This window comes from Nilaparvata lugens, chromosome 11, assembly GCF_014356525.2.
Source record: "Nilaparvata lugens isolate BPH chromosome 11, ASM1435652v1, whole genome shotgun sequence".
Lineage (NCBI taxonomy): Eukaryota > Metazoa > Arthropoda > Insecta > Hemiptera > Delphacidae > Nilaparvata > Nilaparvata lugens.
In genome coordinates, this window is record NC_052514.1 from 28,475,850 (window position 1) to 28,501,299 (window position 25,450).

General features: G+C 33.0%; 3 protein-coding genes across 11 annotated transcripts in view; all 3 read right to left on the minus strand.

Moving 5' to 3' along the window:
* LOC111050958 (vam6/Vps39-like protein) overlaps positions 1-3,345 on the minus strand; it is a 31,571-nt gene extending 28,226 nt beyond the window's left edge. Inside the window, exons 1-5 of the mRNA XM_039437273.1 lie at positions 3,330-3,345; positions 2,659-2,835; positions 2,319-2,419; positions 1,702-1,905; positions 580-763 (exon numbers count right to left, since the gene is read on the minus strand). Of these exons, the coding sequence (XP_039293207.1) occupies positions 580-763; positions 1,702-1,905; positions 2,319-2,419; positions 2,659-2,835; positions 3,330-3,345 (682 nt within the window). The remainder of the gene's footprint in view (positions 1-579; positions 764-1,701; positions 1,906-2,318; positions 2,420-2,658; positions 2,836-3,329) is intronic.
* A 718-nt stretch (positions 3,346-4,063) lies between these two features.
* LOC111050960 (tRNA (uracil(54)-C(5))-methyltransferase homolog-B) lies at positions 4,064-17,052 on the minus strand. Of its 2 annotated transcripts, none has more exons than XM_039438056.1 (8): positions 16,775-17,052; positions 14,619-14,846; positions 13,592-13,762; positions 12,169-12,407; positions 10,485-10,699; positions 6,681-6,809; positions 5,915-5,993; positions 4,064-4,512 (listed from the first exon to the last, which is right to left on the minus strand). In XM_039438056.1, exons 1-7 carry the CDS (start codon positions 16,874-16,876, stop codon positions 5,953-5,955), a joined length of 1,125 nt encoding a protein of 374 aa, XP_039293990.1. In that variant the 5' UTR covers positions 16,877-17,052; the 3' UTR covers positions 4,064-4,512; positions 5,915-5,952. The 2 variants fall into 2 exon arrangements, with proteins under 2 accessions (XP_039293990.1, XP_039293989.1); XM_039438055.1 differs by having other exon boundaries at positions 6,667-6,809; positions 16,775-17,045.
* A 3,192-nt stretch (positions 17,053-20,244) lies between these two features.
* LOC111050961 (dopamine N-acetyltransferase) overlaps positions 20,245-25,450 on the minus strand; it is an 82,420-nt gene continuing 77,214 nt past the window's right edge. For 7 of the 8 annotated variants that reach the window (XM_022337348.2, XM_039438059.1, XM_022337351.2 and 4 more), the window contains exons 3-4: positions 25,117-25,396; positions 20,245-23,561 (exon numbers count right to left, since the gene is read on the minus strand). In XM_022337348.2, the coding sequence (XP_022193040.1) occupies positions 23,360-23,561; positions 25,117-25,396 (482 nt within the window). In that variant the 3' untranslated portion in view covers positions 20,245-23,359. The remainder of the gene's footprint in view (positions 23,562-25,116; positions 25,397-25,450) is intronic. The other variant, XR_005572499.1, reaches the window with a different exon arrangement.

A 25,450-nucleotide genomic window follows, 5' to 3' on the forward strand; every position in this document is an offset into this window, starting at 1 on the left:
ACGCACAGGTCTAATAATCAAGAGAATCCGAGTTCAAATTTCGACCGGGGCAAAAATTTTTGACCACAGCACAATCACATAGATACGGCCACCCCGTCTTTTGGAGGAGACGATAAGCCGTCGGTCTTGTCTACCTAAAAAGTAGTCGTCATCTCTCATCATCATCCCTCTCACTTATTACCCACGCACTAGCCTAAGAGCTTATGTGGGCATAAAAAATATTATATTTGAACGTTTTTCAGCATAAAATGTCTTGTCCTAGAGAGAATAGTGCTAAGTAGGTTCCTCAGCTGACCAGCCCTTGTTGAAAGCAATGAGAAGCGACTGAAATGTCCAAGATTGGTTCAAATTCTTCAAGTTATGAATTTCATGCATCATTGCATACCGCAGCTGACAGCTGATTTTATCGCTAGTTCCCAGTGTTGTCAAATATATCCTTATGCATTCGGCGGATTAATTTTGAGTGAAATGAGAGTAATAAAGCAAATTCAGCCAAAATCATATGCAATTCAAAAAGATGCATTCTATCACTTTAGATAGAATCGTCACTGACTTATCGATTGAACAATTGTTACATACCTAGAGCATTGGGTGTTTGCGACCATTTGATAGCATAGGTCACAGTGGGGTCACCCAAATAATTCATGAAAACACTCTGTGTTTCTTTGGCAAGTGCGAACGTATTATCAGTTAGCTTTGTGATTATCGGTTCTGGCGACTTCCCCGTAGGGAACAGTTCCTTAGTCTTTGCCGCCTCACTCAACTGGAACAGTAAAAAACCATACTTAAATATATTCGCTTGTGGATTGCATGTAATATATTCATTTAATTATCGTATATTTGCTGTCTAACTAAACAAGAACGGAAATAACTTAATAGAAATAGATGTATTAGCGTGCAAACCACATGCATTATAATATTCATTACAGTTTATATTATCATCTCATTATGTGCATTAATTTTGAATTTCATTGGAGAATGTAAAAATTCAGTGTTTACATATAAAATTACAATAGTATATCAAGTTCAGTGTTCATATCACTGATTTTGAGGCATATAACTAGGTCATTTCACACCGCCGTAGCATAGCTTAAACGTATCTCCACCCCGCCGACATATCTCCTAATGTTAATCAATCTGTCCTTTTCAAACCGGCGTAGCGGAGATGGATTGTTTCCAAGAATATATGTGATGCTGGACATAATGTAGGATTTAGAATTGAATCGGTGATACTCGTATGGAATGGAAATTATTGACAAAATGCTTTCGAATCTCAAATTCTGTCAGAATAATTCTTTTTCACTAATACTTGAAACCAATTATATTATCTAAAAGAATCCTAGAAGTCTGGTAACAGGGTATTAGCCTATAGGCCCCAACTGTGTCTATACGGGGTGAACTTTTTCAGCTCTTTACAGGATGCATTTGTATCTAATTAGGAAAACTATACGAGCGTGAAAAACGCGCCCAATAAAGATCCATTCTGAGAACGCAAATAAATTGAACCCTTATAGCATCGTTGGGGTTTGAATCATTTAATGTCAAAAGCAGGGCTTAGCCTGTTGTCCTCTCCCCGATCTTTTTAATCTATCCCTGTTGTGCCTTCTCACATAAGTTGATAATTATACATGACTGAATAAATAAATAAATGAAAATGAAGATTTAATAGGTACTGAATCAGACAAGTTGAGGCACACTCACCTCAATTATTGAATAATCATTCTTCAAGCCAACAACAATTGTCTCATTGCACCATTCCAGCGCCCGGGGTGTGTCGGCCACTGTCAGATCACTCCTGAATTCATGGAAATCTGAGTTTTTCCAGTAATATAGCTGCAGTTTGCGTTTGACAGCAACGCATATTCGGACGGTCACTGCTACTCCTCCTGTTAATCTTTCGTGTTTCTACAAAGAAATATTGACCGAGTTTCCATTGAGAAATTGTAAGGTGAGAAGGAGTGAGTTGGATTGAAATATATTTATTTATACATTGATACATACAATATCATTCTCAACTATGAATGATTGAGAAAGGAACAACATAAACATAATTGAAAATAAAAACATATAATAAACATTATTAATAAAGTAGGTTGAATATTATGTAATTCACTAGTCATAAGAATGAAATTTGATTGAAAAAATCAAATTGCCAATTCCACTATCTATTACAAATCTTGATCCTCAATTTAGAAAGAGCGAATTAAGACACACGTCTGATGTTCAACGTTAATGTTCGAATATTTTTATAGAATACTTCATTTAATGTGTCATTGAAAAGGAGTGTATTATGACAAATAACACTGTAGATTACTTACTTTGACATCCATAGTGAACAGAGTTGCTCCTTTGGTTTTTTGTATAGTGGTAATAATTGGAAAATTGATAATTGCCATGTCATGCACGGAAATCACATTGTCTGGAACAAGAAACGTTCAATCAACATTACTGTATTTTCAATCCATAGACTAAACTATAAGAGCTACAGTTTTGGTGTAATGTATATTTAAATACATATTTTAGAACATATTTTTCAAATTTTTGGTATAGATATGTGTATTTTCTAAATACACCTCCTTGAACTTAAACTTTGAATAGTTATTCTATGTTTGTTAACAAATTTATTACAAGACAAGAAGATACAAATTACAAACTCACCTGATAGTCTGATCAGGATGTTGTGCTCTGGAACGACTTCCAATTGCTGTATTGGCTTCTTGCTGAATGTTTTGTTGTACCTTAGTAGCTGCATGTCACGTTTCAATTCGCCATTCCTTGGCGTGACAGAGTACATCAACAGATGACCCTGTTTTGTGCCAACCAGCAAGTTGTCATCTAAAATTTTAAAAATAATTAGAGACAAAATGCATTTTTATTGATTCAATAGGCAATTCTGAGGTTTTCACAGCTGAAGGGAGGGGTAGAGACAGACCACGGGTAAATTTTAAATAGATTGTTCAAACTGCACCTTTGTACATAAGACAAAGAAAAACCGAAAATGATAAATTATATTTTTCAATTTCAGTTATAATTTAATTTATAAATTATAACTGTAATTAAATATTTTTAGTAAAAACGTGCATCATAATATTGCAAATAAATTATTCAACATTGCACTAAAGATTGAAATTTACTTGTACTTGTACTAGGCATAATAATAATACTAGTGAGCCCCTGGGTTGGAGAACTCGCTCATGAACTGTTGTATTGTAACCCGCAACTTTTAATTATACAGAGTTGGTGAACATAATGAACAGCTAAATATTTAGTTTACAAGAATAATTTGACAGTAGGATTCATTGGGAATCCTATTTGAAATTAAAAATTACTTTGTTGGTTTAACATCTTTGACCCTCATATAAATCCAAATCAATTATTTTAAATGAAAAGGTGGTCATGTGAAACATGATTTCGATAAAGTTTCAAGAGAAAATGAATGGCAAAAACCGCACATTGATATCTCAACCCGTATCAGTTTGTTGATGTAAAAGTTATATATTAACTAACTGGAATCATGAATGTCTGTGTGCTAGCTTCCAAAAAGTATTAGCTGATTTTATGAACGAATGAATAGAAAAATTGTAGTAATTGCACGCAATGAATTCTTCAACTGACTAAATGATAAATCAAAACACATTTTTTTCTTATGCACTTTCAATGTTATTTATATATCCTGAAAAAGGACGAATAAGGAATGATTCAAATTTGTTGTCCAACGAACTTGACCTGTAAAAAGGTTCGAAGAATACGTTTTCTAAGTTTGAAGGTGATTGATCAATTCTACTTAAAGTTATTGTAGAACATACAAACAGACGGACAACGACTTTGGCCTTCAGTAAATCAAAAGTGAGAACTCGCTGACGCTAGTTCAAATTATGGTTTTGATCATAACAAAGACATGCCGCCCGGGCATGTCCATAAAGAAACACGTCAAGAGAAATACTCTACCGCATATTTCAATTCACAGAGTAATAGAAGAATTAATTCTTCAATAATTCATGGACATCCAATCAACCTCAGGTATCCTAAGTAGATCAATAAAGGTTGAAGAAAAATAAAACCAATTGAACTATAATAAACACTTTATTTACAGAAAAGTAATGTCAAACGTCTTCAACGCACTTTATACATACATCACATAATACAAATAATTAGGTACGGAACCTACTGTGATAGGAAGAATACGTTTTCAGACATACTAATATGCTTTGAAATGCGAAGAAATTGATATTTCTAAGTGACTTTATTTCAGTCATTCACATACTGGAGATAGGGTATTGGTCTAAGATCAAAATCACCTTTCAAACACTATAACAGCTTCACAGTGATAGGTGTGGGGGAAAAGATCGACGGGAATGAGACGTGTGACATTAAAAGGACGTGATTCGTTGAACTGAGGGCTCCGCAACCAGTTGAAGTTCTTGATCATGCTCGGCGAGTCAGCCATACATGACACGTAGATCAGTTTGCGAATCTGCACACAGTTACGTAGTTCGTGTATCACGTCAGGCGCTAACGTACAAATAAACAATCCATTAAAAATTATCCATCACCATTAAATGAAAATGATGTAACATTGAACCAAGAGCTATGCAACCACAGTAACAAGAAGAAACGTAGAAAGTGTCTTAATAGTCACGAATAGAACTTGTTGACAATCCGAAAGCAATTTTCCATAACAATTAACGGTACTAATGGAAGATTTACAAGAGTTATGCAACCACAGTAACTAGTTATACAACGTAAAGATTGCCATATAATCTACAATCATACACCTCTTTTGGACTAATTTTCAATCAAAATTTGGGAATGAGATAGTGAGGGCTATAAGCCTGTTTTTCCATTTACAATAAATTTATGATTATGTGTTATAGAATAGAATATTTCTGAATATGAGTACAATAAATTTATGATTATGTGTTATAGAATAGAATATTTCTGAATATTCTATTCTACAACACATGATCATAAATTTATTGGAAATGGAAAAAACAGGCTTATAGCCCTTACCTAGCCCTTACGTGTTGTCTTTTTTGAATTAATATAAATAGAGCAACATTTATAAATTTTTGTTCAGATTCCAGTTTCCACAAGAGAGTTAATCCACAATTCTACACCAAGAAATAGGCAATTTTTGTAATGCAAAGTTTCTCCTGTGAATGTCAAAAAAGTGGAGTCAACAGAATATTGAAAGTTTGAAACCTTTCATAAACTGAACTCTATATTCAGAAGTAAGGCCAGGTTAGCATTGAGCCAGGTCGCAGCCTGCAGTCTACTAACACTGCCTGACCGTGGGTTCAAATCCCGTCCAGAGTTATGAGTACGTTTAATCATCTCATCACCTCATTCCATTCATTACCCACGGCCAGGCAAAAAGCTCATGTGAGCAATATCCGCGATGAACAAGTAAGATTTACTGATAAATAAAGAGAATTTGAAACTCTACTTATTGTCCACATCATAGTAACAATAAATGGTGTATATTCGTTCACAAGAAATGTTGAAATACATGTCTTGTGAAAGCATATTATACATGTACATAATATAGCATAATATTAATGTTATACTATAGTATATAATATTCATGTTATACTCATAATATACTATATTCATGTTATATTATAGCATAATATTCATGTCATAATATAGCATATTATAAATGTACATGTAGCATAATATAGATGATTCAATATACAATATTCATTGATCGTAGTTCAATTACAAGATACGAGAAAACTATTTTAGAAGACATAAGACTCTAGACACTGTTTTTAAGTTTACTGATTAGAGCAAGTCAAAAGCAAGTTAAGAGTTGGAACTTGGAAGGAACAAAAATTCACACCTTCATAATGAAGAAGGTACTTAAAAAAGAGAAATAAATCGATTATTCATTAACTTTTGATGGACTACTCACGCATTCCTGCTCGACTAGGATTTAATACTGCAACAATATCAGCTGAAGAATCTAATCGCTTCAGAACCCTCCTCAAAACCTGAAAAAATGAGACTTGAGTCAAGATTTTTTTAAATCTACAAAAATTGGATCAAGTACAGAGGAATAATCGGCTCTATCCAGAACTGAGATAAAAATAGAACTTCACCCATGTTATTGAACATGATCCGTTTAAAATGGCTGACTTTGTAAGAATGATCTGTTAGGATTAAGAATCGAAAGATTTAAATATGAATTTAATTAAGGTGCGATTTAAATAATAAATCACTTCCTTACACTAATGGATATTAGTGTAATTACATTCAATACACCATTACATTCATGGATTAGATTTACTTCAATGAATTAAAACAATAGATTCAACTGCATCGATTATTTCTTCATGTAGTTTTGGGCTTTTCCAATTTATCCACCAGAGTGACAAAATTACATGCAGTCAGAGTAGTGCGGATAGTTGGATACTTGGAAAGGAGGTTGAATTAGCTCAGATATGTAGTGCTGACTGTAGTAAAAAAAAGAAAATTTCTAACCGAATTCATGATGAAGGTATTCAGCATCGAATCACGAACAATTTGAAAAAGATAGACCAACTAATTATTGAAGGATTAGAAACGTAAAAAAGGTCAAGTACAGTACAATATGAAGTAATTTTAATATCAGTTCACAAAAAATTGAAAAAATAACAACTGATTATAATTGAAAACTAATGTTACCTCTTCGATTCTACCTTTGAGGAAGGCACAGTTTTGGATGTTGTTTATTCGAGCATTCTCAGTGGCATCCTGCACTGCCTGCAACACACAGTCCACCCCAACGCATGACCGGACAGACGAGCTTCCCAGGATACTGACAACTCCTACATTTCAACAACACAAATGAAAACTTTCAAAGAAACAAATAAATAAAACAGTGTTGAAAAATAACAATAAATTATCAGACGTTTTGAACTATAAACTCTCGGAAGAAATTTTCTTTTAAAGGATAGTTACTTGAATTTGGAATTTCCTTTGCGTTCAAGAGAAATGAATGATAAATTCCTATCGATTTGAAAATCATTTAAATTCTAACCAACACTTTCCTTTGATTCAGAGATTATATGAACCAGAAATATTACTATTGATTTTTCTGTAAATCTCTTTAGACTCTTTTAGAATATTATTTTTTGATTCAGTTTCTAATACTTAGGCTATTACATCTAACATTCTTAGTTTGACTCAAATTGATACAGTGAAAATGTGTTTTTTGAATAGTTACAAATTTTCTTAAATAACTCAATATTATTCGCTACAAGTGGTAATTGAGTGGAATCAAATTCAAATTTATTTCTCAAAAAACATACACAATTATAATAATCTAATTTTATAACATCTAAAATAATACAAGAAAAATAGGTACTATTAAATATATAAAATGATCCCAAAACTGCAGTGTATTTTTTTTATGTCCATCTATGTTTAAGGAGTAGCCTACAAGGTAAAACCTGTGCGTAGACCTAAGTTGCAGTAATATATTTATTCAATATAAACTAAGAAATTAAACCAAAATAAGAACAAAGATTAGTGGAACATACCTACACACAAATATAATTTTGTAGATTAAATTAGATAAAAGTTAGTAAAGCACAATTATTATTATTCTATGATAAAAAAAAAAACAAAACATAAAAACAAGAAACAGTTGGTGCTTAGAAGATTTTTTCTTCAGTTTTATTTGATCTTATCCATTCCTTAATCTCGCAATTTAGTTTTTTGCTCCGGCTTGTATTGGCAACAAATGAGTAGGAACAAGATTTATTATCCTCTGTGATAAGTAAGTGAATTGTCTTCTACATACATTCAAATCCATCCTGTCTGATGGAATGTTTCTCTAATAGGACGTAAATTTAAATTCAAGTTTCTTTCACGAAGAAGAAATTTATTTTTATTCTTCTTAATATATATTATCAAATTTTTTATGTACAGCTGTCGAACAGTTAGTACTTTGAATTCATTGAAAAGATCGCTTGTAGGATAAAGTCTGGGTTTGCCTAGAATTGTTTTAATAATATATTTTTGAATTATGAAAAGTTTTTCAAAATGTGTGTTCAAGGCTCCACCCCAAGCTCTTATTCCATATTGTAAGACAGCTTGTGCATAAGAGAAGTAGATTAATCGAGCTATTTTCAAGTTATTTAGTTCTCTAATTTGATGAAATTTATATAATAGAATTTTATTTTTAAACACATGCTGTTTATATGAATATTCCATCTCAGATAGGATCCAACAGTATTCCCAGGTATTTTACTCGGTCCTTTTTTCGAATTTCAGGACAAAAGCAGTGATTTGTTGATTGTTGACAATTGCAGTTTACTTGGTGTATTTTAATACTTCTATTTCATGAGGTTGTGTTTGGGCATTGGGTGAGAAAGTCATGAATACGCTTTTAGAAGCATTTAAAGTAAGCAGATGTTCATCGAGCCATGATTGTGCTACTCTGAGACCATTTTCTGCGCTAAGGCGCACGTCCTCCCAGGAATTGCCAGTCAAAGTGAGAGCGGTATCATCAGCGAAGGATACGATTGAGCAGTTCCCAATGTCAACTTTAAGAAAATCATTAATATAATTTGGAAAAGTATTGGTGATAAAACAGTGCCTTGAGGCAGACCATATTCGGTAAGTTTTTTATTACTTGATAAAGTATTCAGCGTAAGTAGTTGATACCGTTCAGTTAGATAACTATTGAATAGTTTGAGAGGTGAGCCTCTGATTCCAAGGTGTTCCATCTTCTCTAATAATCTTGACTGAGATACAGTGTCAAAAGCCTTTGCCAAGTCTAAGAAAGTTGTCAAAGTTTTCTTTTTACTGTTGAAGTTTTCAATTATTCTTTCCAAAAAGTCGGATATTGCATCTTCTGTTGATATGCCACTCTTAAATCCATACTGATTTCTATTGATAATTCTATGTTTATTCAAATAGCTTACTAGTCTCTTCGTTATAATTTTCTCCATTATTTTAGCTAAATTATTTATTAAACTTATTGGGCGATAATTTGAGGGGTTTGATCTATCACCTGATTTATAAAGAGGAACAACTTTAGCAACTTTAAATAGTTTAGGAAAATAACCTACCAAAAAACATTTATTTATTATAATTTTAAGAGGCTCTACAATATAGGAAGCTATTTTTTTCAGACAGGCAGAACTCAAATTGTCTACTCCAGGAGAAGAGTTACTTCTGAGAGAACTGATTGTGTCTATTATTTCATCATTGTTTGTATCAGCCAAATAAAATGAATTGAATGAGGGGATTGACGAATCGGCATGAGTACGTTGTCTAGGGCTGTTATTTATTATTTTATTAGCATATAATTGACCTACATGCGTGAAATGGTGGTTTAGAACTTCGGGATCTATATTGGGTATTTTTTATCTCGTTTTATATTCAATAGATCATTGATACACTCCCATGTCTTTTTCAAATTGCCTCTGCTTTGGAGTAGTATATTATTATAGTAGTCATACTTAGATTTTTTTATCATGTTGTTTAATGTGTTTCTGTAGTTTTTATAAAGTGATTTGAGAAAGTTGTTTTGAGGCTGTTTTTTTTTAATTCTGATGCATTTTCGAATATTTCGAATATTTTGGAATATTTCGAATTAATTTATCAATTTAAGCCATCTAAATTCAAAATTAATAGTTTTAATGTTTATTTTGGACTAAAATTTTATAAAAAATTGTACAAGTGAAATTCTAACCTTATCTTGGACTTTGTCACCTATAAATTTGGAAGAAAAATAGCACAAGGACTACCTTATTATTTTATCTTTCAATGTTATTACATTAGTGTCATTTGCATTGTAAATAAATAAATAAAATAGTATTTTCTGAGCAAATCAATTATCAAATTTTGGGAGAGAATCTGTTTTTGAGTGAGTCATGTTCCCTCCCAACTATTGTATGTTTTTCTATTTGTGTCAATAAGTTTTGAAGTGAATCTTTTTCCCTTCCGTCTATTGCCTAAATTTATGTTTTTCATCAATAGATGAGAATATTCTACGATGCATATTTTAAACCATAATCTGTTTTGGTCATCATAGATTTATAATATATTATTTATTTTAAGTGAAGGTATTTTAATACAGTATCACGTAACGTAACCTTATATTTGGACCATATCAATTATCTAAATTCGAGATTGAATCAGTTAATAGTCTTGATTCCTCCAGACTATTGTATGATTTTGTGTTTACATCAATAAATGAGAATATTTTATTATACATATTTCAACCTATAATCTGTTCTGCTCATCATAAATCAGAAATACATGATCTCTGGATTTAGAATATGTTATTTATTTTGAGTAAAGATATTGTAAGTATAAAATTTGCCAAGTCAGATTCAGTAATATTTTGTCTATCATATTCATTCTAGCACAAATAATAAATTATTTATTTATATGTATGAATAAATAGAACTGGAAAAAATGTATTATTATTTATTATTATTATACTTGGAAAAGTGACCCAGGGATCTGTATAGCATAATAATACTTACCAGTGCCACAACACAAGTCAAGCAGTAAGGAGTAAGGCTTCATATCAGCAACTCGAAAAATCGCCTCATATAGCTTTTCTGCAGCTTCGACATTTACTTGAAAGAAAGAGTCCGGCGAAATCTGAAACTCATATCCACCTATCTTCTCTATAAGATGTGGCTCGCCGTACAGGAGTCTGTACGGTGCACTCTCATTTGTACACCTTGAGTGCTTGCTGAAAACGAAAGATGACAATTGAAACCGATTTGTATGATTAACAAATATAAACAAAAAAACATAATATTTACAGATGGAAATTAATGAGAAACTGCATTTATTCAATTTATTTACAGCATTTAATTTGATTTTTCGTTTAATAATGATTATTAAATATTTTACATTTTTCACTCTTCAATACAATCCGCTCAGATCTATTATTCGCATTCAAATTTAAATAGTCAATAACTTTTGTAATAACTATACATGAACCAGAACTAGGCTAACTCTTAAACTAAATCTTAACGTTGGAATAGAAGTAATAAAACTCATGGTTGTACACTTGGCACCTCTTCGGTCACTTCTCGCTTGGTAATCGCTGTCCATGAGGCGGAGAGTCGTGCGCTAGATCAATGTTAACACTACTTGATTCACAGTCTGAATGCCAAAAAGTGTGTCGATTCTCCCTTGAGGAAAACTTATCAAAGCTCTCTCCAGAGATCGGGGCACCGAGCTTCGCTCGTTATTTATTTATAAACTATTGATAAACAGAACACAGTTCTCTAAAATTATCGTGTTTATATTTTACAGCTGGCTATACGTCAGCTTATGAATTTCGGGGATGCGATATTTTGATTTTCCACAGAATCACTCGCTCACTTTTTACTATCCACAGACGTCGAAAGTCTCAGCTGTTTCAGCCAAGGATGAATTATCCTTTTAATGTCGTTCAGCGAGTTTTACCAAAGATGAGACCTAGTGCAATCGAATTTTTATATCATAAACCTACTATGTTTCAAATATCGTTAGAGATCCGTTGAGCATAAATAACCAGATATAAAAATATAATATAAACAGATATACAGAAATTGCTCGCTTAATATAATAGGATAACTGATTATTTTAAACGAGAATGAACAGTTAATATTACATCGATAAACCGCTATCAGTTACCCTCCATAGAAGGCATTGACAAGACAGAGGAACAGCAACGTTGTTTTCCTATCTTTCTCCACTGCCAATATAAAGTGGACCTCACTATAACATAATAATTAGACCTTTTAAACAACTAGATTTAGGCCAAGTTAGTAAGTTACAACGTGTGAGTGTATAACATTACTTATACACTTATACAAAGTGTAAAAGTTACAACAGTGATAATGAAATTCTTAATGAAATAAAAACACACATATGTTGGAACTGTGTAGAATTTGACAACATGTTTATATGTGTGTTTTTATTTCATTGTGGAACGGTTCTACAACATTGACAGAGACTCAGTGGAATCTTTGCAAAAAAATCTTCATTATCAGTGATGATGATGATGATGATGATAAAGTTATCTTAATACTAAGGAGATAGTAACATTTTCACAGAACCGTGCGAATTATATTTGTTTATACGAATATTCTATATTTTAAGATATAAGATATATATTTTTTTCAAGTTGAGTGAAGAAGTAGATGAGAAAATCCACCCCCCACCTACCAAATTTGGAAATAGAGACTGGCAAGTTGCAGCTGATCGCGTCTCTCGGTGAAATAGTCCTTCAAGGCGTTCATTTGCTCGTCGATTTGTGCCTCTGTCTTGTCGCCTGGGTGCACAGCAATGCACAGCATGCATTCACCTTTCCGATTTGATCTGATTAAGATTGGTCTCCAGAATCCGCCGTCATGCAGGTCGTGACAGGCTGGTAGGTCACTCGATCTTATGTAGTCTTCAAAAGACTGTCAACAAAATATTTTTGTTACATTTTACCTCCAAATGATCAAGAATAAAAACGATTATGCACGGTTCGTATTAATAATAATATCTCATTTATTTTGGTATATTTTGTATACAGATTAAGCGCATCCAGGTAAAATACTGAACTCAGGAATAGAGAGTCCACTCAAGGTGGGCTTGGCTTGATAGGCTCATATTTGTGCGCAAATTCATTCTGCCGATCTTTATGGAAACATTGAGAAGTACTGGGGCAATAAGTACAGTACTGTATTATATTTCACATACAGTTGTAATACATAAAGTGTCGTGTTTTTTTGTGTATGACGCCATCGATTCCTCAAGAGTGGGTAATGTCTGTAGAAGGAGGTGATAAGATATTATATTTTACAAAATTACTCCACGTTTTACTCTTTTCTGCTGTGGTCAATATTAAACAACGACATACAAACATATTATGTGAATTAGTATAAAAAGTTAATTAAATAATACAATACAGGGTGAATGGAAGGAAGTAGCAAAAGATAAATTGATATGAATTACGGTACAATAATTTAGGGCTGGTTGCACGGTGACTAGCCGTGAAAACAGTGACCACGGTGACCAGCTTCTGAAAACTGGTGACTCAATTCATTATTCATTTTAACAAACGAAACATGATATGGATTTCATCCAGTTTAAACTGAGATTCCGATTAAACTGGCTGTAGCAAAATCCGCATGAATAACTATATTACTATAATAACTATGAATAACTATGAATAACTATAATTTGTATAGTAGCCTACCAAGGAATTTTCTGATCAATAAGGTGACACTGATGAAGATGTTTCAGCTTATGATATTAAAACACTAGCACTGAGCAAACATCACTTATTGTAATATCGGAGAGAAAAAGAGACAGTACATAAGCTCCAAGGAATTGAGACTCTGGCTTTGTGACAAGACTGTCATTTCTTGTGAATACTAGCCTAAGTCATCACAAAAATGTGAATTTCAAAAAAATTTGTAGCCTCCACTATCCTTACTCTGTTGACACATTATTTTTTGAGCAATTGACAATTCTGGCACAGATTTAATAAAACAGATCTTATATTGCAGTTTTACTGAACATATTTTATATTGCAGTTTTAATATAACTGAGCTTTACTAAAAAAATGAATTGTAAACGAACGACATGCTAGTCATACCTTACATATATCCTTATGAATTTGTGGCGTATTGATAAGATGAGTTGGTGGCACACAGATGGATCGACCCAGTCCCGCTGAACCAATAAAAGTTCCAACAGTTTTTGGATTACCATCGGCACCATTTCTAATGCTGAATTCACTTTTATTACGGTATCCTTCAAGAACAGGCTGTAAAGTAGAGAAAAAACCATGTATACTTCAACTGAATTCAATCGAAGAGAAATAAGAAATTATACTGAATAATATTATGGCCGTATTTTCTAATGGAATGACAGAAACCATGAAATTGATCAGTTGCGACCTGAAAACTCTGACACCAGACCTGAGCCAGCCAAGACACTCGATATCATTATTATTATTCTAATGTACGGCTCAAATTGGAAAAGATATCCCCAAAATTGAAGTTGTTCAATACTTCAAACATTAATGTGTAGCTACTTGTTTCAAGTAGAGTTTACTAAATATGAACAATAGTTCTTTCTTCAATGGAGTTAATATCAGACATTGATTAAGCAGTTCTCATAGATAAGGGTATGCATTTTCCTTGATTAGAATATTTACTTGGAACATAGAAACTCAAGTTAATTGAAAACAAAAGATGAGATCAAAGTAAGTTAACTAGCTAATCTTTTAAAATCTCCTGATTGATTTATACGGGCTATAATAACATGGTCCCTATCACAAGGTGGGATGGGACTACCGTTCCTGTTTCTCACAATCAATATTATAACGATTCATCTTATTCATAGAGCCCAAATAATTCATAAGTGCCATAGCGAGGGTTGCCAGCAATATTGAGCTCTATAAGACTAATTAATAGGAAAGAAATGATGAAACATGGCAATTACTGTATTCAGATAGCTCTTTTGTCTTATTTCTTGGGTGTGCCATTAAAATAAGCAAGAATTAGTGATTTTTATATTATTTGTATTGTTGTCTTTCTTTTTAATGGCAATGAAATATTTCATTTCTATATCTAAGAAACTCATAATCTAATACTTGATTCTAGTCCTGATATACTCACGGATGGAATTGTTGACTCAATTGTACACAATTCTTTCTTCTTGCTGGAGACAAACTGATTCAACACATATCGACTCCAATCCCTTTTGATTTTGAGTTGTACGTTATAAGGTTTATTTGCAAGTGGAGTCACAGTTTCAGCTAGCTTTTCAAACTGATTATTCACATCAATTTCAATTTCGGTTGGCTGCACCCCTTCTCGTTTGGCAAACTTTTTTTTCAAATGAACCTAGGAAATTGAAACGTGTGACAATTATGTATTCAATCAAATGTACGTATTGATATACATGTCGAGTAATTTAAATTATTAAACGAGATATTTTTTACACATCAGACTTATCACGATAGGAGTTTATTGTTATTATTGTTTTTGAAGGGACGGATTCAAGGATCCAAAAGTTCAAAGAATCCCACACGTCAACCGAAGCTTATTGTGTTCCCAAGTACCTAGTATGTTAGTTAGGCAAACCAATACCTATGTCCTTTACAAGAACCAGGAGTTTTTTCCCTATACTAACATTCCATTCATCACCTGGTTGCAATCCAGTGTGATATATGCTTGGTAGTCTCTTCAGACTGATTGGTCCACGTGAGTTCCACTCCTGGCCTTCTTTGTAGATCCTTCCGCTGAGGAAGGGGCGGCCAAGTTGCCTCTAGGGCGCCTGGCCACCCTTGACTCAGCCTCTTGACCCACATTTGTGTCAGGTTTTTCACCCATCACTGGTCTCTTGGGTTTTTTCTTTTTGCCCCTCAAAAGAAATAATGAATATTATTATATTTACAGTGTTTGAGTATCATTTAGGCATTTTCTGTTTTTTGTAAGAATTGTTGAATTCTTTTTTTTTTCAATATGTCCTGATATTTTTTCTCAACATTCCCCTCTTAGGGGAGGCTTGAGAAAAATAAAAGGAGGCTTCATACCTTAATTGAAATTGAAATAACAAAAAAGCTAAATTTCTTTAAAATTTGAGATATATTTATTAAAAGGAATTGAAAAGCACTTGACTACAAGTATCATTATATGAATGTTTCATCTCAATAATAGTCCATCAAAATATGAATTCATATAACATTAGTCCTTGAATCAATCAATCAATTCTACAATCATTTTACTAGAATATTATTTTCAACTGGGAAAATAATTATTGTTTGAACAAGGAAAAAGTCACTATTTATATATGCTACCTCAGTTACTTTTTTCATTCCCAGTAGCATCACAAAGGACCTTCAAGATAGTTATTTTTAATAGTATTTTTGTGTTTTTATGGCATCTAAAGTTAGTATATTAAGTGATACTCTTCATTACAGCAATTGTGATACAGTTGTGCATACATCTTCAAACAGAACAATTGGGAAGATTGATATTACTGTAGTCAATTCATTAGAGCAAAAGTTATGGGGAGGTTTGAGACAGTAAGCAAAACCAAAGAGATGCTGTATCTCAAGCCTCCCTTGAGTAGGCTAAATAATTAAAAAAAATTAATTAAATTAATATTTCATTCGAAAACGCTACAAGAAAACTAGATCATCAACAGCATTCTACATGCTTTTGTGAAGCGTTGATGACTGTTCAATACAAAAAATTATTAGTCTTAATTAGGATCAGAGCTTTATAACTACCGGTACACTTGTAGATATTGCATAGACGGCTTCCGAAACATTGATCACAATCTTGAAGGAACCAGACATAAATACCAGACTAAAAGTGCCTTGATGCAGACTAGCGTGGACCCAGAGCAGCTTCCCAACTAGGGTCGAGCCATAACAAGATGCTTTAAAACCCTGCCTAGAGAAGTGCAAAATATGCAGTACGCGAATTTTAGTTCAACATTGAGGAAGAGGCTGCTGGATAGGCATCTGCATTTGCTGCAAATATTGGATAAAAAACCAACCTTCTTCGGCGTTCCAGAACCTTTACAACTTAGATGACTCTTTGGTTCCTAAATTACACTGACGATTTGGGTACAAACTAGCAACCCCAGTCCTTTGAATGACATCAAGTATAAAGTACGTTATTTTGGAATTGAAATGATTCAAAAGTATAAATAGAATTTTAATTTAATACGTCGTATTATTAATTTGGTCGTTATGAATTCTTTGCTTACTATAAATTCTAGTTAATAATAATAATTTTACTGTATTACTTGTAAAACTTACAATTTGACTGTTAATGCTTGGACTTAGAGATAAGTGTCTTAAGCAATAACTCTGAATGTTTTTGATAGAAGGGGCACTGTTCATCACTTTAACTACCCTCATATTGATAATTATCAATCTCTAACACGGAAAACTAAACGATAATATTCAATTAATATAAAACTAGTCAGATATACAAATTATTCACAGCTTTCACAAAGGCATGAATATTTCTAACCTCAAACTCAAATATTTGAGGTTATATGTTATTCTACCACTAGAGTCAAGTTAAGACTCAACGACTGTCATAAAAAATAGGACTTCTGCCTCTCAAATCACTAGAACAACAATAATAAATTCTTTCAAAGGATTGAATTTATTGAAGAGTTTATTTTGAACTATGAAGGAGCTCAAAATGCAAAAATAGTATTTTCAGTGATGGAGATTCATCATTTATTCTGACTTACGTATTGAGTCCCTTTTTTGCCAATCTAAGAAGCGGTTAATTTAAATGTCTAGGGCACAACGCTTTTATTGATCTATATAAATAAAAATCAAGCCTCAAATCTTTATACCGGTATTCAATAACTTTTTTATGTGTGCACCCACTTTTTTATGTGTGTATGTTCAGTAATTGGTCCTGTTCTGTTCCTGGTAATGATAAATGACCTCGGATTTATGGGTAACATCCTCATGTTTGCTGACGATGCCACTATTTTCGCAAGGGGTAGAGCACCAGATTTGTCCAAGAGGTTGGCAACAGATATTTTTGAGCAGGCGAAGCAGTGGTTCACTAGCAACGAGCTGATGCTTAATGAAAGCAAAACCCAGAAGACAACACGCACTCTTGTTCGGGAGCAGCTTGACAATCTCACAGAAGTAAAGCTACTGGGTTTTACACTGGATGCTAAACTTAGCTGGAGTAGCCACATTGATAACATCTGTCGGAAACTAGCCAGAGTGATGTACCTATTGAGACGTCTGAAGCTATTAATCTCCAGGAAGCATCTGGTGGAGGTGTATTTTGCTATGTTTCATAGCCATATCAACTATGGACTTCAGTTATGGGGACACGCTCCAGGCTGTACAGATGTACTGCTCCAGCAGAAGAAAGCTGAGAATACTCACGGTATAATTATCTGGCTCTCCCTGTTGCACGCAAGGGATAATTTCCACTTCCTCACAAGAAGAGAAAACAGACACTCCTACAACACCAGAGGAAAAGCGAAAATACATCCCTTTCTGCAGGCTGAGTAAGAAGGATTGTTTTCCAATACTAGCCCTGAGGATTTACAACGCCTTACCTGACAGTGTGAAGAACTTGGACGACAGGAGCTTCAGAACAAAAATCAAAAACTGGTTAATAGAGTCTCCATTCTAATCAGTGGAGGCCACTAAAAACATCAGCTAACGTCGAGTGATAATTAATGTAATGCCTGCAGGCAAGGCCATCTTGAAAAAGTTTAAATATTACTATTCTTAAATGTTTTATATTTTTATATGTTTGACTATAAGTTTACAAACGTAAATAAATGTTTATTATGGACATAGTTTATATGTCAACTCTACGACATGGACCAAGTCAGGTCCACTTTCTGACACAGTCAATCCAGTTATCTGGTCATGACTAAGGAGAGAAGTATGAAGTAAGTACCGAATTTAATGATTTTATTTTAGTTGTGTTAGTTATGTTTTCAGGACCAGGTTCATGGACTGTCTAATTTATAATCCAAATTTAGGACTCTTTCCTACGGTCCTTCAAAGTTTACATGTAATCCTATGGGAGAAGTTTTGTGAGCTGGCCACACACAGAAATAAAAATCTGTTATAATCATTGCGTCATTCAACAGCCGTCGGTTGATCTTTTTTACTTTTCTTGCCCCATAGGTATAAGGAAAGTATTGCTTTCCGAAAAAAATTAAGGTACCCCAATTTCTATACGTTTCAAGGTCCCCTGAGTACCAAAAGTGTTTTTTCTGTTTTCTTTCCACTGATTCACAAAATTCTAATAATAATGCCGCGGTATGAACGACGACCAAACTTGGGTCGTAGAACTGGAAATGCTGTAAATTTAGAATATGCACGGGAAAACCAGCAGCAAGGAGATATACCATTCCATTTCCCAGCAAGCTGCATTCAACTGTATCTAAAAATACAAACTGCTGAACAACTAACCAAGCATATAAGGAAGTCCATATTGAGTTATGAATGTAAATACTGATTGTTGGATAATTTTCATAAAAATAGTTTATCTAAGGCTAAGCACACCTGAGGAGGCGAGGCTTGGTGATACAAAATGTTGATCTTACGGAGATTGACTTATCATACCGTTCCACGCCATGCCCGATCCAGTGTGTGTAAGTTCTTCCATGCAAACCAATAAGCATCAAGAAACACCTGAATGCAAAATGCCGCATCGCGCCTTCTCAGGTGTGTATCAAGCTAAAGTTTGTCATGAGATGCATTAACTATTTAACGGTACGAAGTTCGCCGGGCCAGCTATTTAAGATAATAAAAAAGGTAGCATTATTCATTTATTCATTCATACAGAGCCAAAAGTCATAAAATACAATATGATTGGGAGAGGACAACAGGCTGAGGTTAATTATTCTGTCTCCAATTGTATAAATCGAGTAAAAATCAATTTCTCGATTAAATAAAAGTGCTTTTTCAATATAATTATTTATTCTAATAACAAAGAAAAACACCAAGAACAATAATAATAATATTCGTATGGCTTTGATTAGAGGGAATTTTATAATAGGAGTTTCATCTCCCCTGAGTATATAATTAATTATCAATTACGGTAATCAAGCCGTCAATAAGCCTCACGACTATAAAAAATATAAGGATGTCAGGACAAATATAGCCTTATGTGAAGTTTTATGTAATGAAACTTCATCAAAAAAATAATCCCGTAATTGATTTTCCATCGTCAAAAGGAAATAAGAAATTTGATATAGATTTTCTACTTCTCAACTTTTGAATTTCATTTCTTTTATACTGTATTGAGTTGGAAGTAAGTATTTTGTTTGAATCATTGCTTCATTGCCATTTATCAGCATTAGTTCAAAGGGTCTTGAAGTTTTGAAATTGTTGGTATTTATATATTAACTTGAAATATTCCCAAATTATTCCTGAGAATCATTTAAAATCCAGCTTCAAGAGAGAAGAGACACACTCAAATTAATAAATACTATGCTTGATGTTTATACGGTAACCATTTTCAGCAATGATTATTTATAAAATAATATGCAGAACAATAGAATACAGCAAAAACATCTAGCTCATTCATGAGATGAAAATAATGAGGAAATATTCATCTTCATAGTATAGAATGAGATTAAACTAGTATTATGAGATCCACTGGTTGAGATCTCAGCATTGGTTGAATGTGAAGCATTATTTTTATAGATCTCACATTTTATACAAGGAATGATCAAAGTTTCAGTTGAGGTGTAGTGATTTCTTAAAATGAATTTAGACAACACAGTTTATATATCACAGAAGTTTTATTATCATCAACATTATTTAAATCATTAAACTAATCTATGAAAATGAATGAATATACACATAAATCTTTCATTATAATCTTCATCATCAACATCAGTCTCATTGCTTTCATTGTAATCATTCTGAGCAGCAACATGCTCAACATTCTCATAAATATGAATAATAATTTTCTAATAGAAAATAATCATAATTTGACTAAAACGAAATGCTTTTGATCGTAATCTTTTCAGCTCAGAATGCTTTTTTAAAACTTGATCGATTTCCCACTCATTTGAAGTTTATAAATCTATCATTCTGAACAACATTATTAAAAATAACAGTAGAAGCTTATCTTCAGGATCAGCTCCTGGCAAAATATTATGACACTTATTTTTTTTAAATGGAATTTTATCATGTCATTGGAGGAAGAAGCATTACTTATATTATCAAACATATTTACAGATTTACATGCAGGCAGGTACTTCTTTGTTATTACATAGATTTGAAAGAGTAAGAAAATTTACTGAAATATATTGAAAGAATTGAAAATATGAAATTAGTCTCTGAGAAGTAAATAATGACACATTATAGCATCATTCATTCTAACCGTAGTACAATAATTATATTTTTCTACGATATTTTGAACATCAACATTTATATTACCGTACCTTTTATTTCTATTATATCAAATCACTATAGTACCGTTTTCATTTTCCTAGAAGACATGACAGGTTTTGTGTTTCCATCGCATTATCAAGTAATAGTGCCCAAATAATTATTTTATGGTTATCTCAGTACACGTTACGGTAATTATCATGTTGGTTTCTACTTTCCTTGCCCTACCAACAAAAATTTCAATTGCTTTCAAAAAAATTTCAATTTTAAGTTTTCTGCACTTTTTAAAGTTTCCTGAGTCTCAATAAAAAGGTTTTTATGTTCTTGAAGATTTGAAGGAACAACTCAATGAAATTTTGAACTATAATTTTTGGCCAACTACAACAAGTGATTGCATTAAAAATAAAGGTACAATGAATTTTTAAAAATACTATTCTTGATCAACTATTTTAGAAGTTTCTACAATCAATACAACAATAGATTAGTCTGAAAAAATGGAATCAATAGAAAAGCAATTGTATTCCCAAATATTATTCATCGAAGCTTACATTATATTATGTTTCTCTTATTACTAAGCAATGATTTTGTATAAAAACTATCTGGCAAACATAATTATTTGTAACATAGAAGTAGTTAGTATAAGTTTAATTCGAATGTATCAATTATCATTATTATAAAGTTTAGAAAAGTGAATAACAGGTCCCATGATAAATTTTCAATACTCAACATACAATAATTGACATGCATTCACAATCAAATATCAAAGCTATAAAATTGATCTCATGATTAGCCGATCTATGAACTTGGGAAAATAATTCTAGAAGCTGTGGAAGAGAAGTCATAATCAGAACAAACAAGCTTCAAGATTTTGCTATCAAAGATCGGTGGGAATACTTGAGATTATTTTCAACCTGTATCAGTAGAGGCTAAGATCAAAAATAAGATGACAAAGAGAAATTAAGATGGAACCTGCTCTAAAATATTTTTAGTCTAAATACTCTAACTCCTATAAAGCTATACAAGCTTCAAACTTAATGTTTCAACAGTTTATCATTATATCACATGACAAAAAGATGATGAGAATGTGGCTATCTCAAAACAATGAGAGACTTCTTATGGAAAAAGGCATAGGATAGTAGAACTTCAAATACAGGCATAAAGTCCCTCTATACCCGTTATGAATTCAAAAGATATGATTTTAACTTTACAGTTTTTAATACTTATAAAATAAGATTTTCCTCCATAGAGCTGTGAAAGTGTAGAAACAACATCCATCTTATCAGGTAGCCTACTTGATAAATCCTAGAGCAACAAACTAAGATTGCTTTTACGACAACTTGGAAAATGATTGAGTCAAGTGAGTATTCTGATGCATCTCATATGAATATTCTATTGTAAAGATACAGCGTTTCCTCATTGAATGTTATGATGAATGATAAAACCCACCCAATGTATTAACAGACTACCTAGGTTGTACAAGAGCAATATCAATGAATTGGCCTATAGACTTTTGAAAACTCTCAAATCTCTCATAGAAGGGAATTTATTAATTTTTTTAATGAAAATTATACATCACCCCACCTTTCAATATTCCATTATAATAAATTTCAATATTCCCGTATTGATTCCGTTGAAGCCACTTATAAGTCAGATGTATCTTTATTTATTTTATTAGATACGGTATAAAATGTTCATAAGGGTCTCTATTACTGTTAGATTTTTTGTTATTGTTATAGTGCAATAATTCTTTGTATTATCATAACGATTATAAACTCCATAATCAGATCATCAATTATAATTTCAAACTTATGATATACTGATTCTTGATGAACACAACAAATTTTAAGTGTTTTCTATTTATGTAAGTCTACACTAAAATCCAAGTCTCTGGCTATACTTATAGATCATGACAAGTTTCTCATTCTTGACCTTAAGAATAAAAATAACAATTTTTCCTATTAAATATGTAACGAAATTTATGTAACACTCAATTTATACTTTAATAAGAATTTCTGTCAACAAAAACTATGATAGTTTCACAACACAATATTGAAATATAGTCAACATATTTAACGATTTCACTCAGGCCAGTTGAAGTTTGATTGTAACAATACAATTTGGCACGTAAACATACTATCTAATACTCATATTTTGGTGGATAGTATTTCCAGATTTGTACACAAAGCCTACCACATATGAAAATGGCTATAGTCTTACAAATTTGTTTGTTTTAGTTCAATTTGGGGAATCAGTGATAATCTGATTTTGTTGGTTAGTTTCACATCTATACACACAAAACCAGCCACAAATCGGATTAATTGGCCTACTCTTCCATTGTAAATTTGCTTGCTTCTGTTAAGATAACGATGTGAGCAGAACAATTTGGGCAGTCAGAGAATTCAAACCTTGACAATTTTTCTCAGATTTACGCAGAAAACTAGCCACAAATAGTATTCGTCCCAAACTTGAAACTGTCATTGTGTTGCAGGCTGGTTTGTCCTAGTTGAGATGACGAACGAAGGTCTTGCAGCAGGTGTGTGGAGAGGGTGGGTCGAACACACGCTGACCTTGCTTGTCAAGGTAGTCGGCGTACTGGAGTGTGTAGACACAATGGAAGCCGAGTCGCGCGACTGCTTTCGCTGAGAAAGCGCTGGTGCAGTCCACCCGCATCAGAGGAATCCCCATTTTCTCGCCTTCCAGTCTGAAACAATTTGAATTGGTAATGCGCTTGATCTTGGATTCAGTTACCGTACTATACAGCGATACAACGCTAGGTACTAAACTGGATTTATTCTCAGTTACAAACTACGTACACAGCTGTTTTTTTGTGTGTAGCCTACTAAATTAGAATTGATGAGCCTCTTGCATTGGAACATCATCTGAAAAAGGGTAGTTGCTTCGCTCTTCCAATACGAAGTTTTATCAGTTCAAGTAGTATAGAAGAAAAAATCTACAAACTTTGTAGTATTCCAATACGTACATGGAGGAAATTACCATGTAGCATGAGCTACATCTTATGTTATCTTTTATCTATGATATTACAGTATTTAGTTGAAAATCTCTTCGTTACAGTTGATCACATAAAGTAAGTAAATACATAATTCATTCACAAAAAAATTGTGTGTGAAATAGGATTAATTATTTAATCTATGATCAAACATAATTCATTCATCGTTATTAGTTGGATGAGATGAACAAATTTGAAATTTAGGAAAGATAAACTGGCTGTCATCCAAAACGTCTTGTACTCCTTGATTTATTTGAATAGCAGTTCAAGTAGTCTAGATACAGTTGAAATAATGTATGTTCACAAAATAGAATCTATTAAAAAGTCAAATAGAAAGCTCTCAGATTCTCAGTCATTATATCAAACCGTTACAAATGGAGAGTAGAAAGAACACGAAAAATGAAAATTCATACAGGCTCTGTCCAATTTTTTTACAAAACCACACTCAACAAGATCAATATCAATATATTTCTCTCTCCTCAACTCTTCGTGTGGAACGAGTTTAAATTTATGACTGAAATGAATTTTCATCTACCAAATACGAATCAGTAGATTAAATTTTCCTCGAGAATCAAGAGGGCTATCTACTACTGTACTTTTTCCACCTTAACAATTTGTTTCATCATACATTCATAGATACAATACCATTCTGAACTCATTATATGGATGAATAAAATAATGATAAATAAATCCCAGTAATGAATGAATAAATATTATTAACATGGACCAAAACAAGCAATATATTAGCAAAATAGGAAATCCTCACTGTCATGTACAGTGTAAAATATATATAAATTGTTTTATGTGCAAAAGTGCAAAATTCATTCAATGGAAGTTGAATGTGAGAATGGAAACTGCATTAGAACGAGCCACACAATGATGGACATCTCAGATTGAGTCATATCAGAAATAGGGTTATCCGAAAAGGGTTATCTGCTCTGGTAGCTTGTTGCAATATCTTATTGTGTATTTTCTTCCCTTTCTTGTTCATTTATCTATTGTTTTCTCATTGTAGCTTATTTATTAGCTCATTATAGCTGATTGAGCTCATTGTAGAGATATGTTTTAGTCATCAGTCTTGATATAAGCCCACAAAACAATGTACAAATTCATAGTTTTCACACGTATATGGATCGCACTTCATTATATTCCACAAATCACCGTACATTGAGGAAAATAGCATGAGCTACATGTTATGTTATCTTTTCTCAGATATTACAGTATTTAGTTGAACAAACTAGAAACAAACCTGGTTTTCTCGATGAGAGCCTTAGCAATGCCCTGCCCTCTGTAAGCATCATCCACCGAGATAATGCGCACTTCCAGCATTCGGTCAACATCGGGGAACTGGCCGAAGACATCCGACTGCTTGCCGACGTCCTGCAAGAGACCGAGGATCTTGCCGAAGCGGGGGTTGGTGCACTCGAAGTTCTTGCTGTCCTCGTCCTCACTCTTGCCTCGCACATCCACGCCGTTCAGGCAGATGCCGATCACCTCTCCGCGGGAGTTCACCGCCATGAACGAGACTCCTGCAAGCACCACAAGTCATCCGTTACTACACACATCCAACCGCATTTTGGACT

Excerpts from the sequence above, each read along its gene's own strand:
- LOC111050960 (XM_039438055.1), bottom strand. The coding sequence starts at position 16,876 with ATGAGGGTAGTTAAAGTGATGAACAGTGCCCCTTCTATCAAAAACATT. Across the intron at positions 14,847-16,774 it reads CAAGCATTAACAGTCAAATT|GTTCATTTGAAAAAAAAGTT; the intron begins GTAAGTTTTACA and ends TCAATTTCCTAG. Across the intron at positions 4,513-5,914 it reads TCCTAGTCGAGCAGGAATGC|CGCCTGACGTGATACACGAA; the intron begins GTGAGTAGTCCA and ends TTTGTACGTTAG.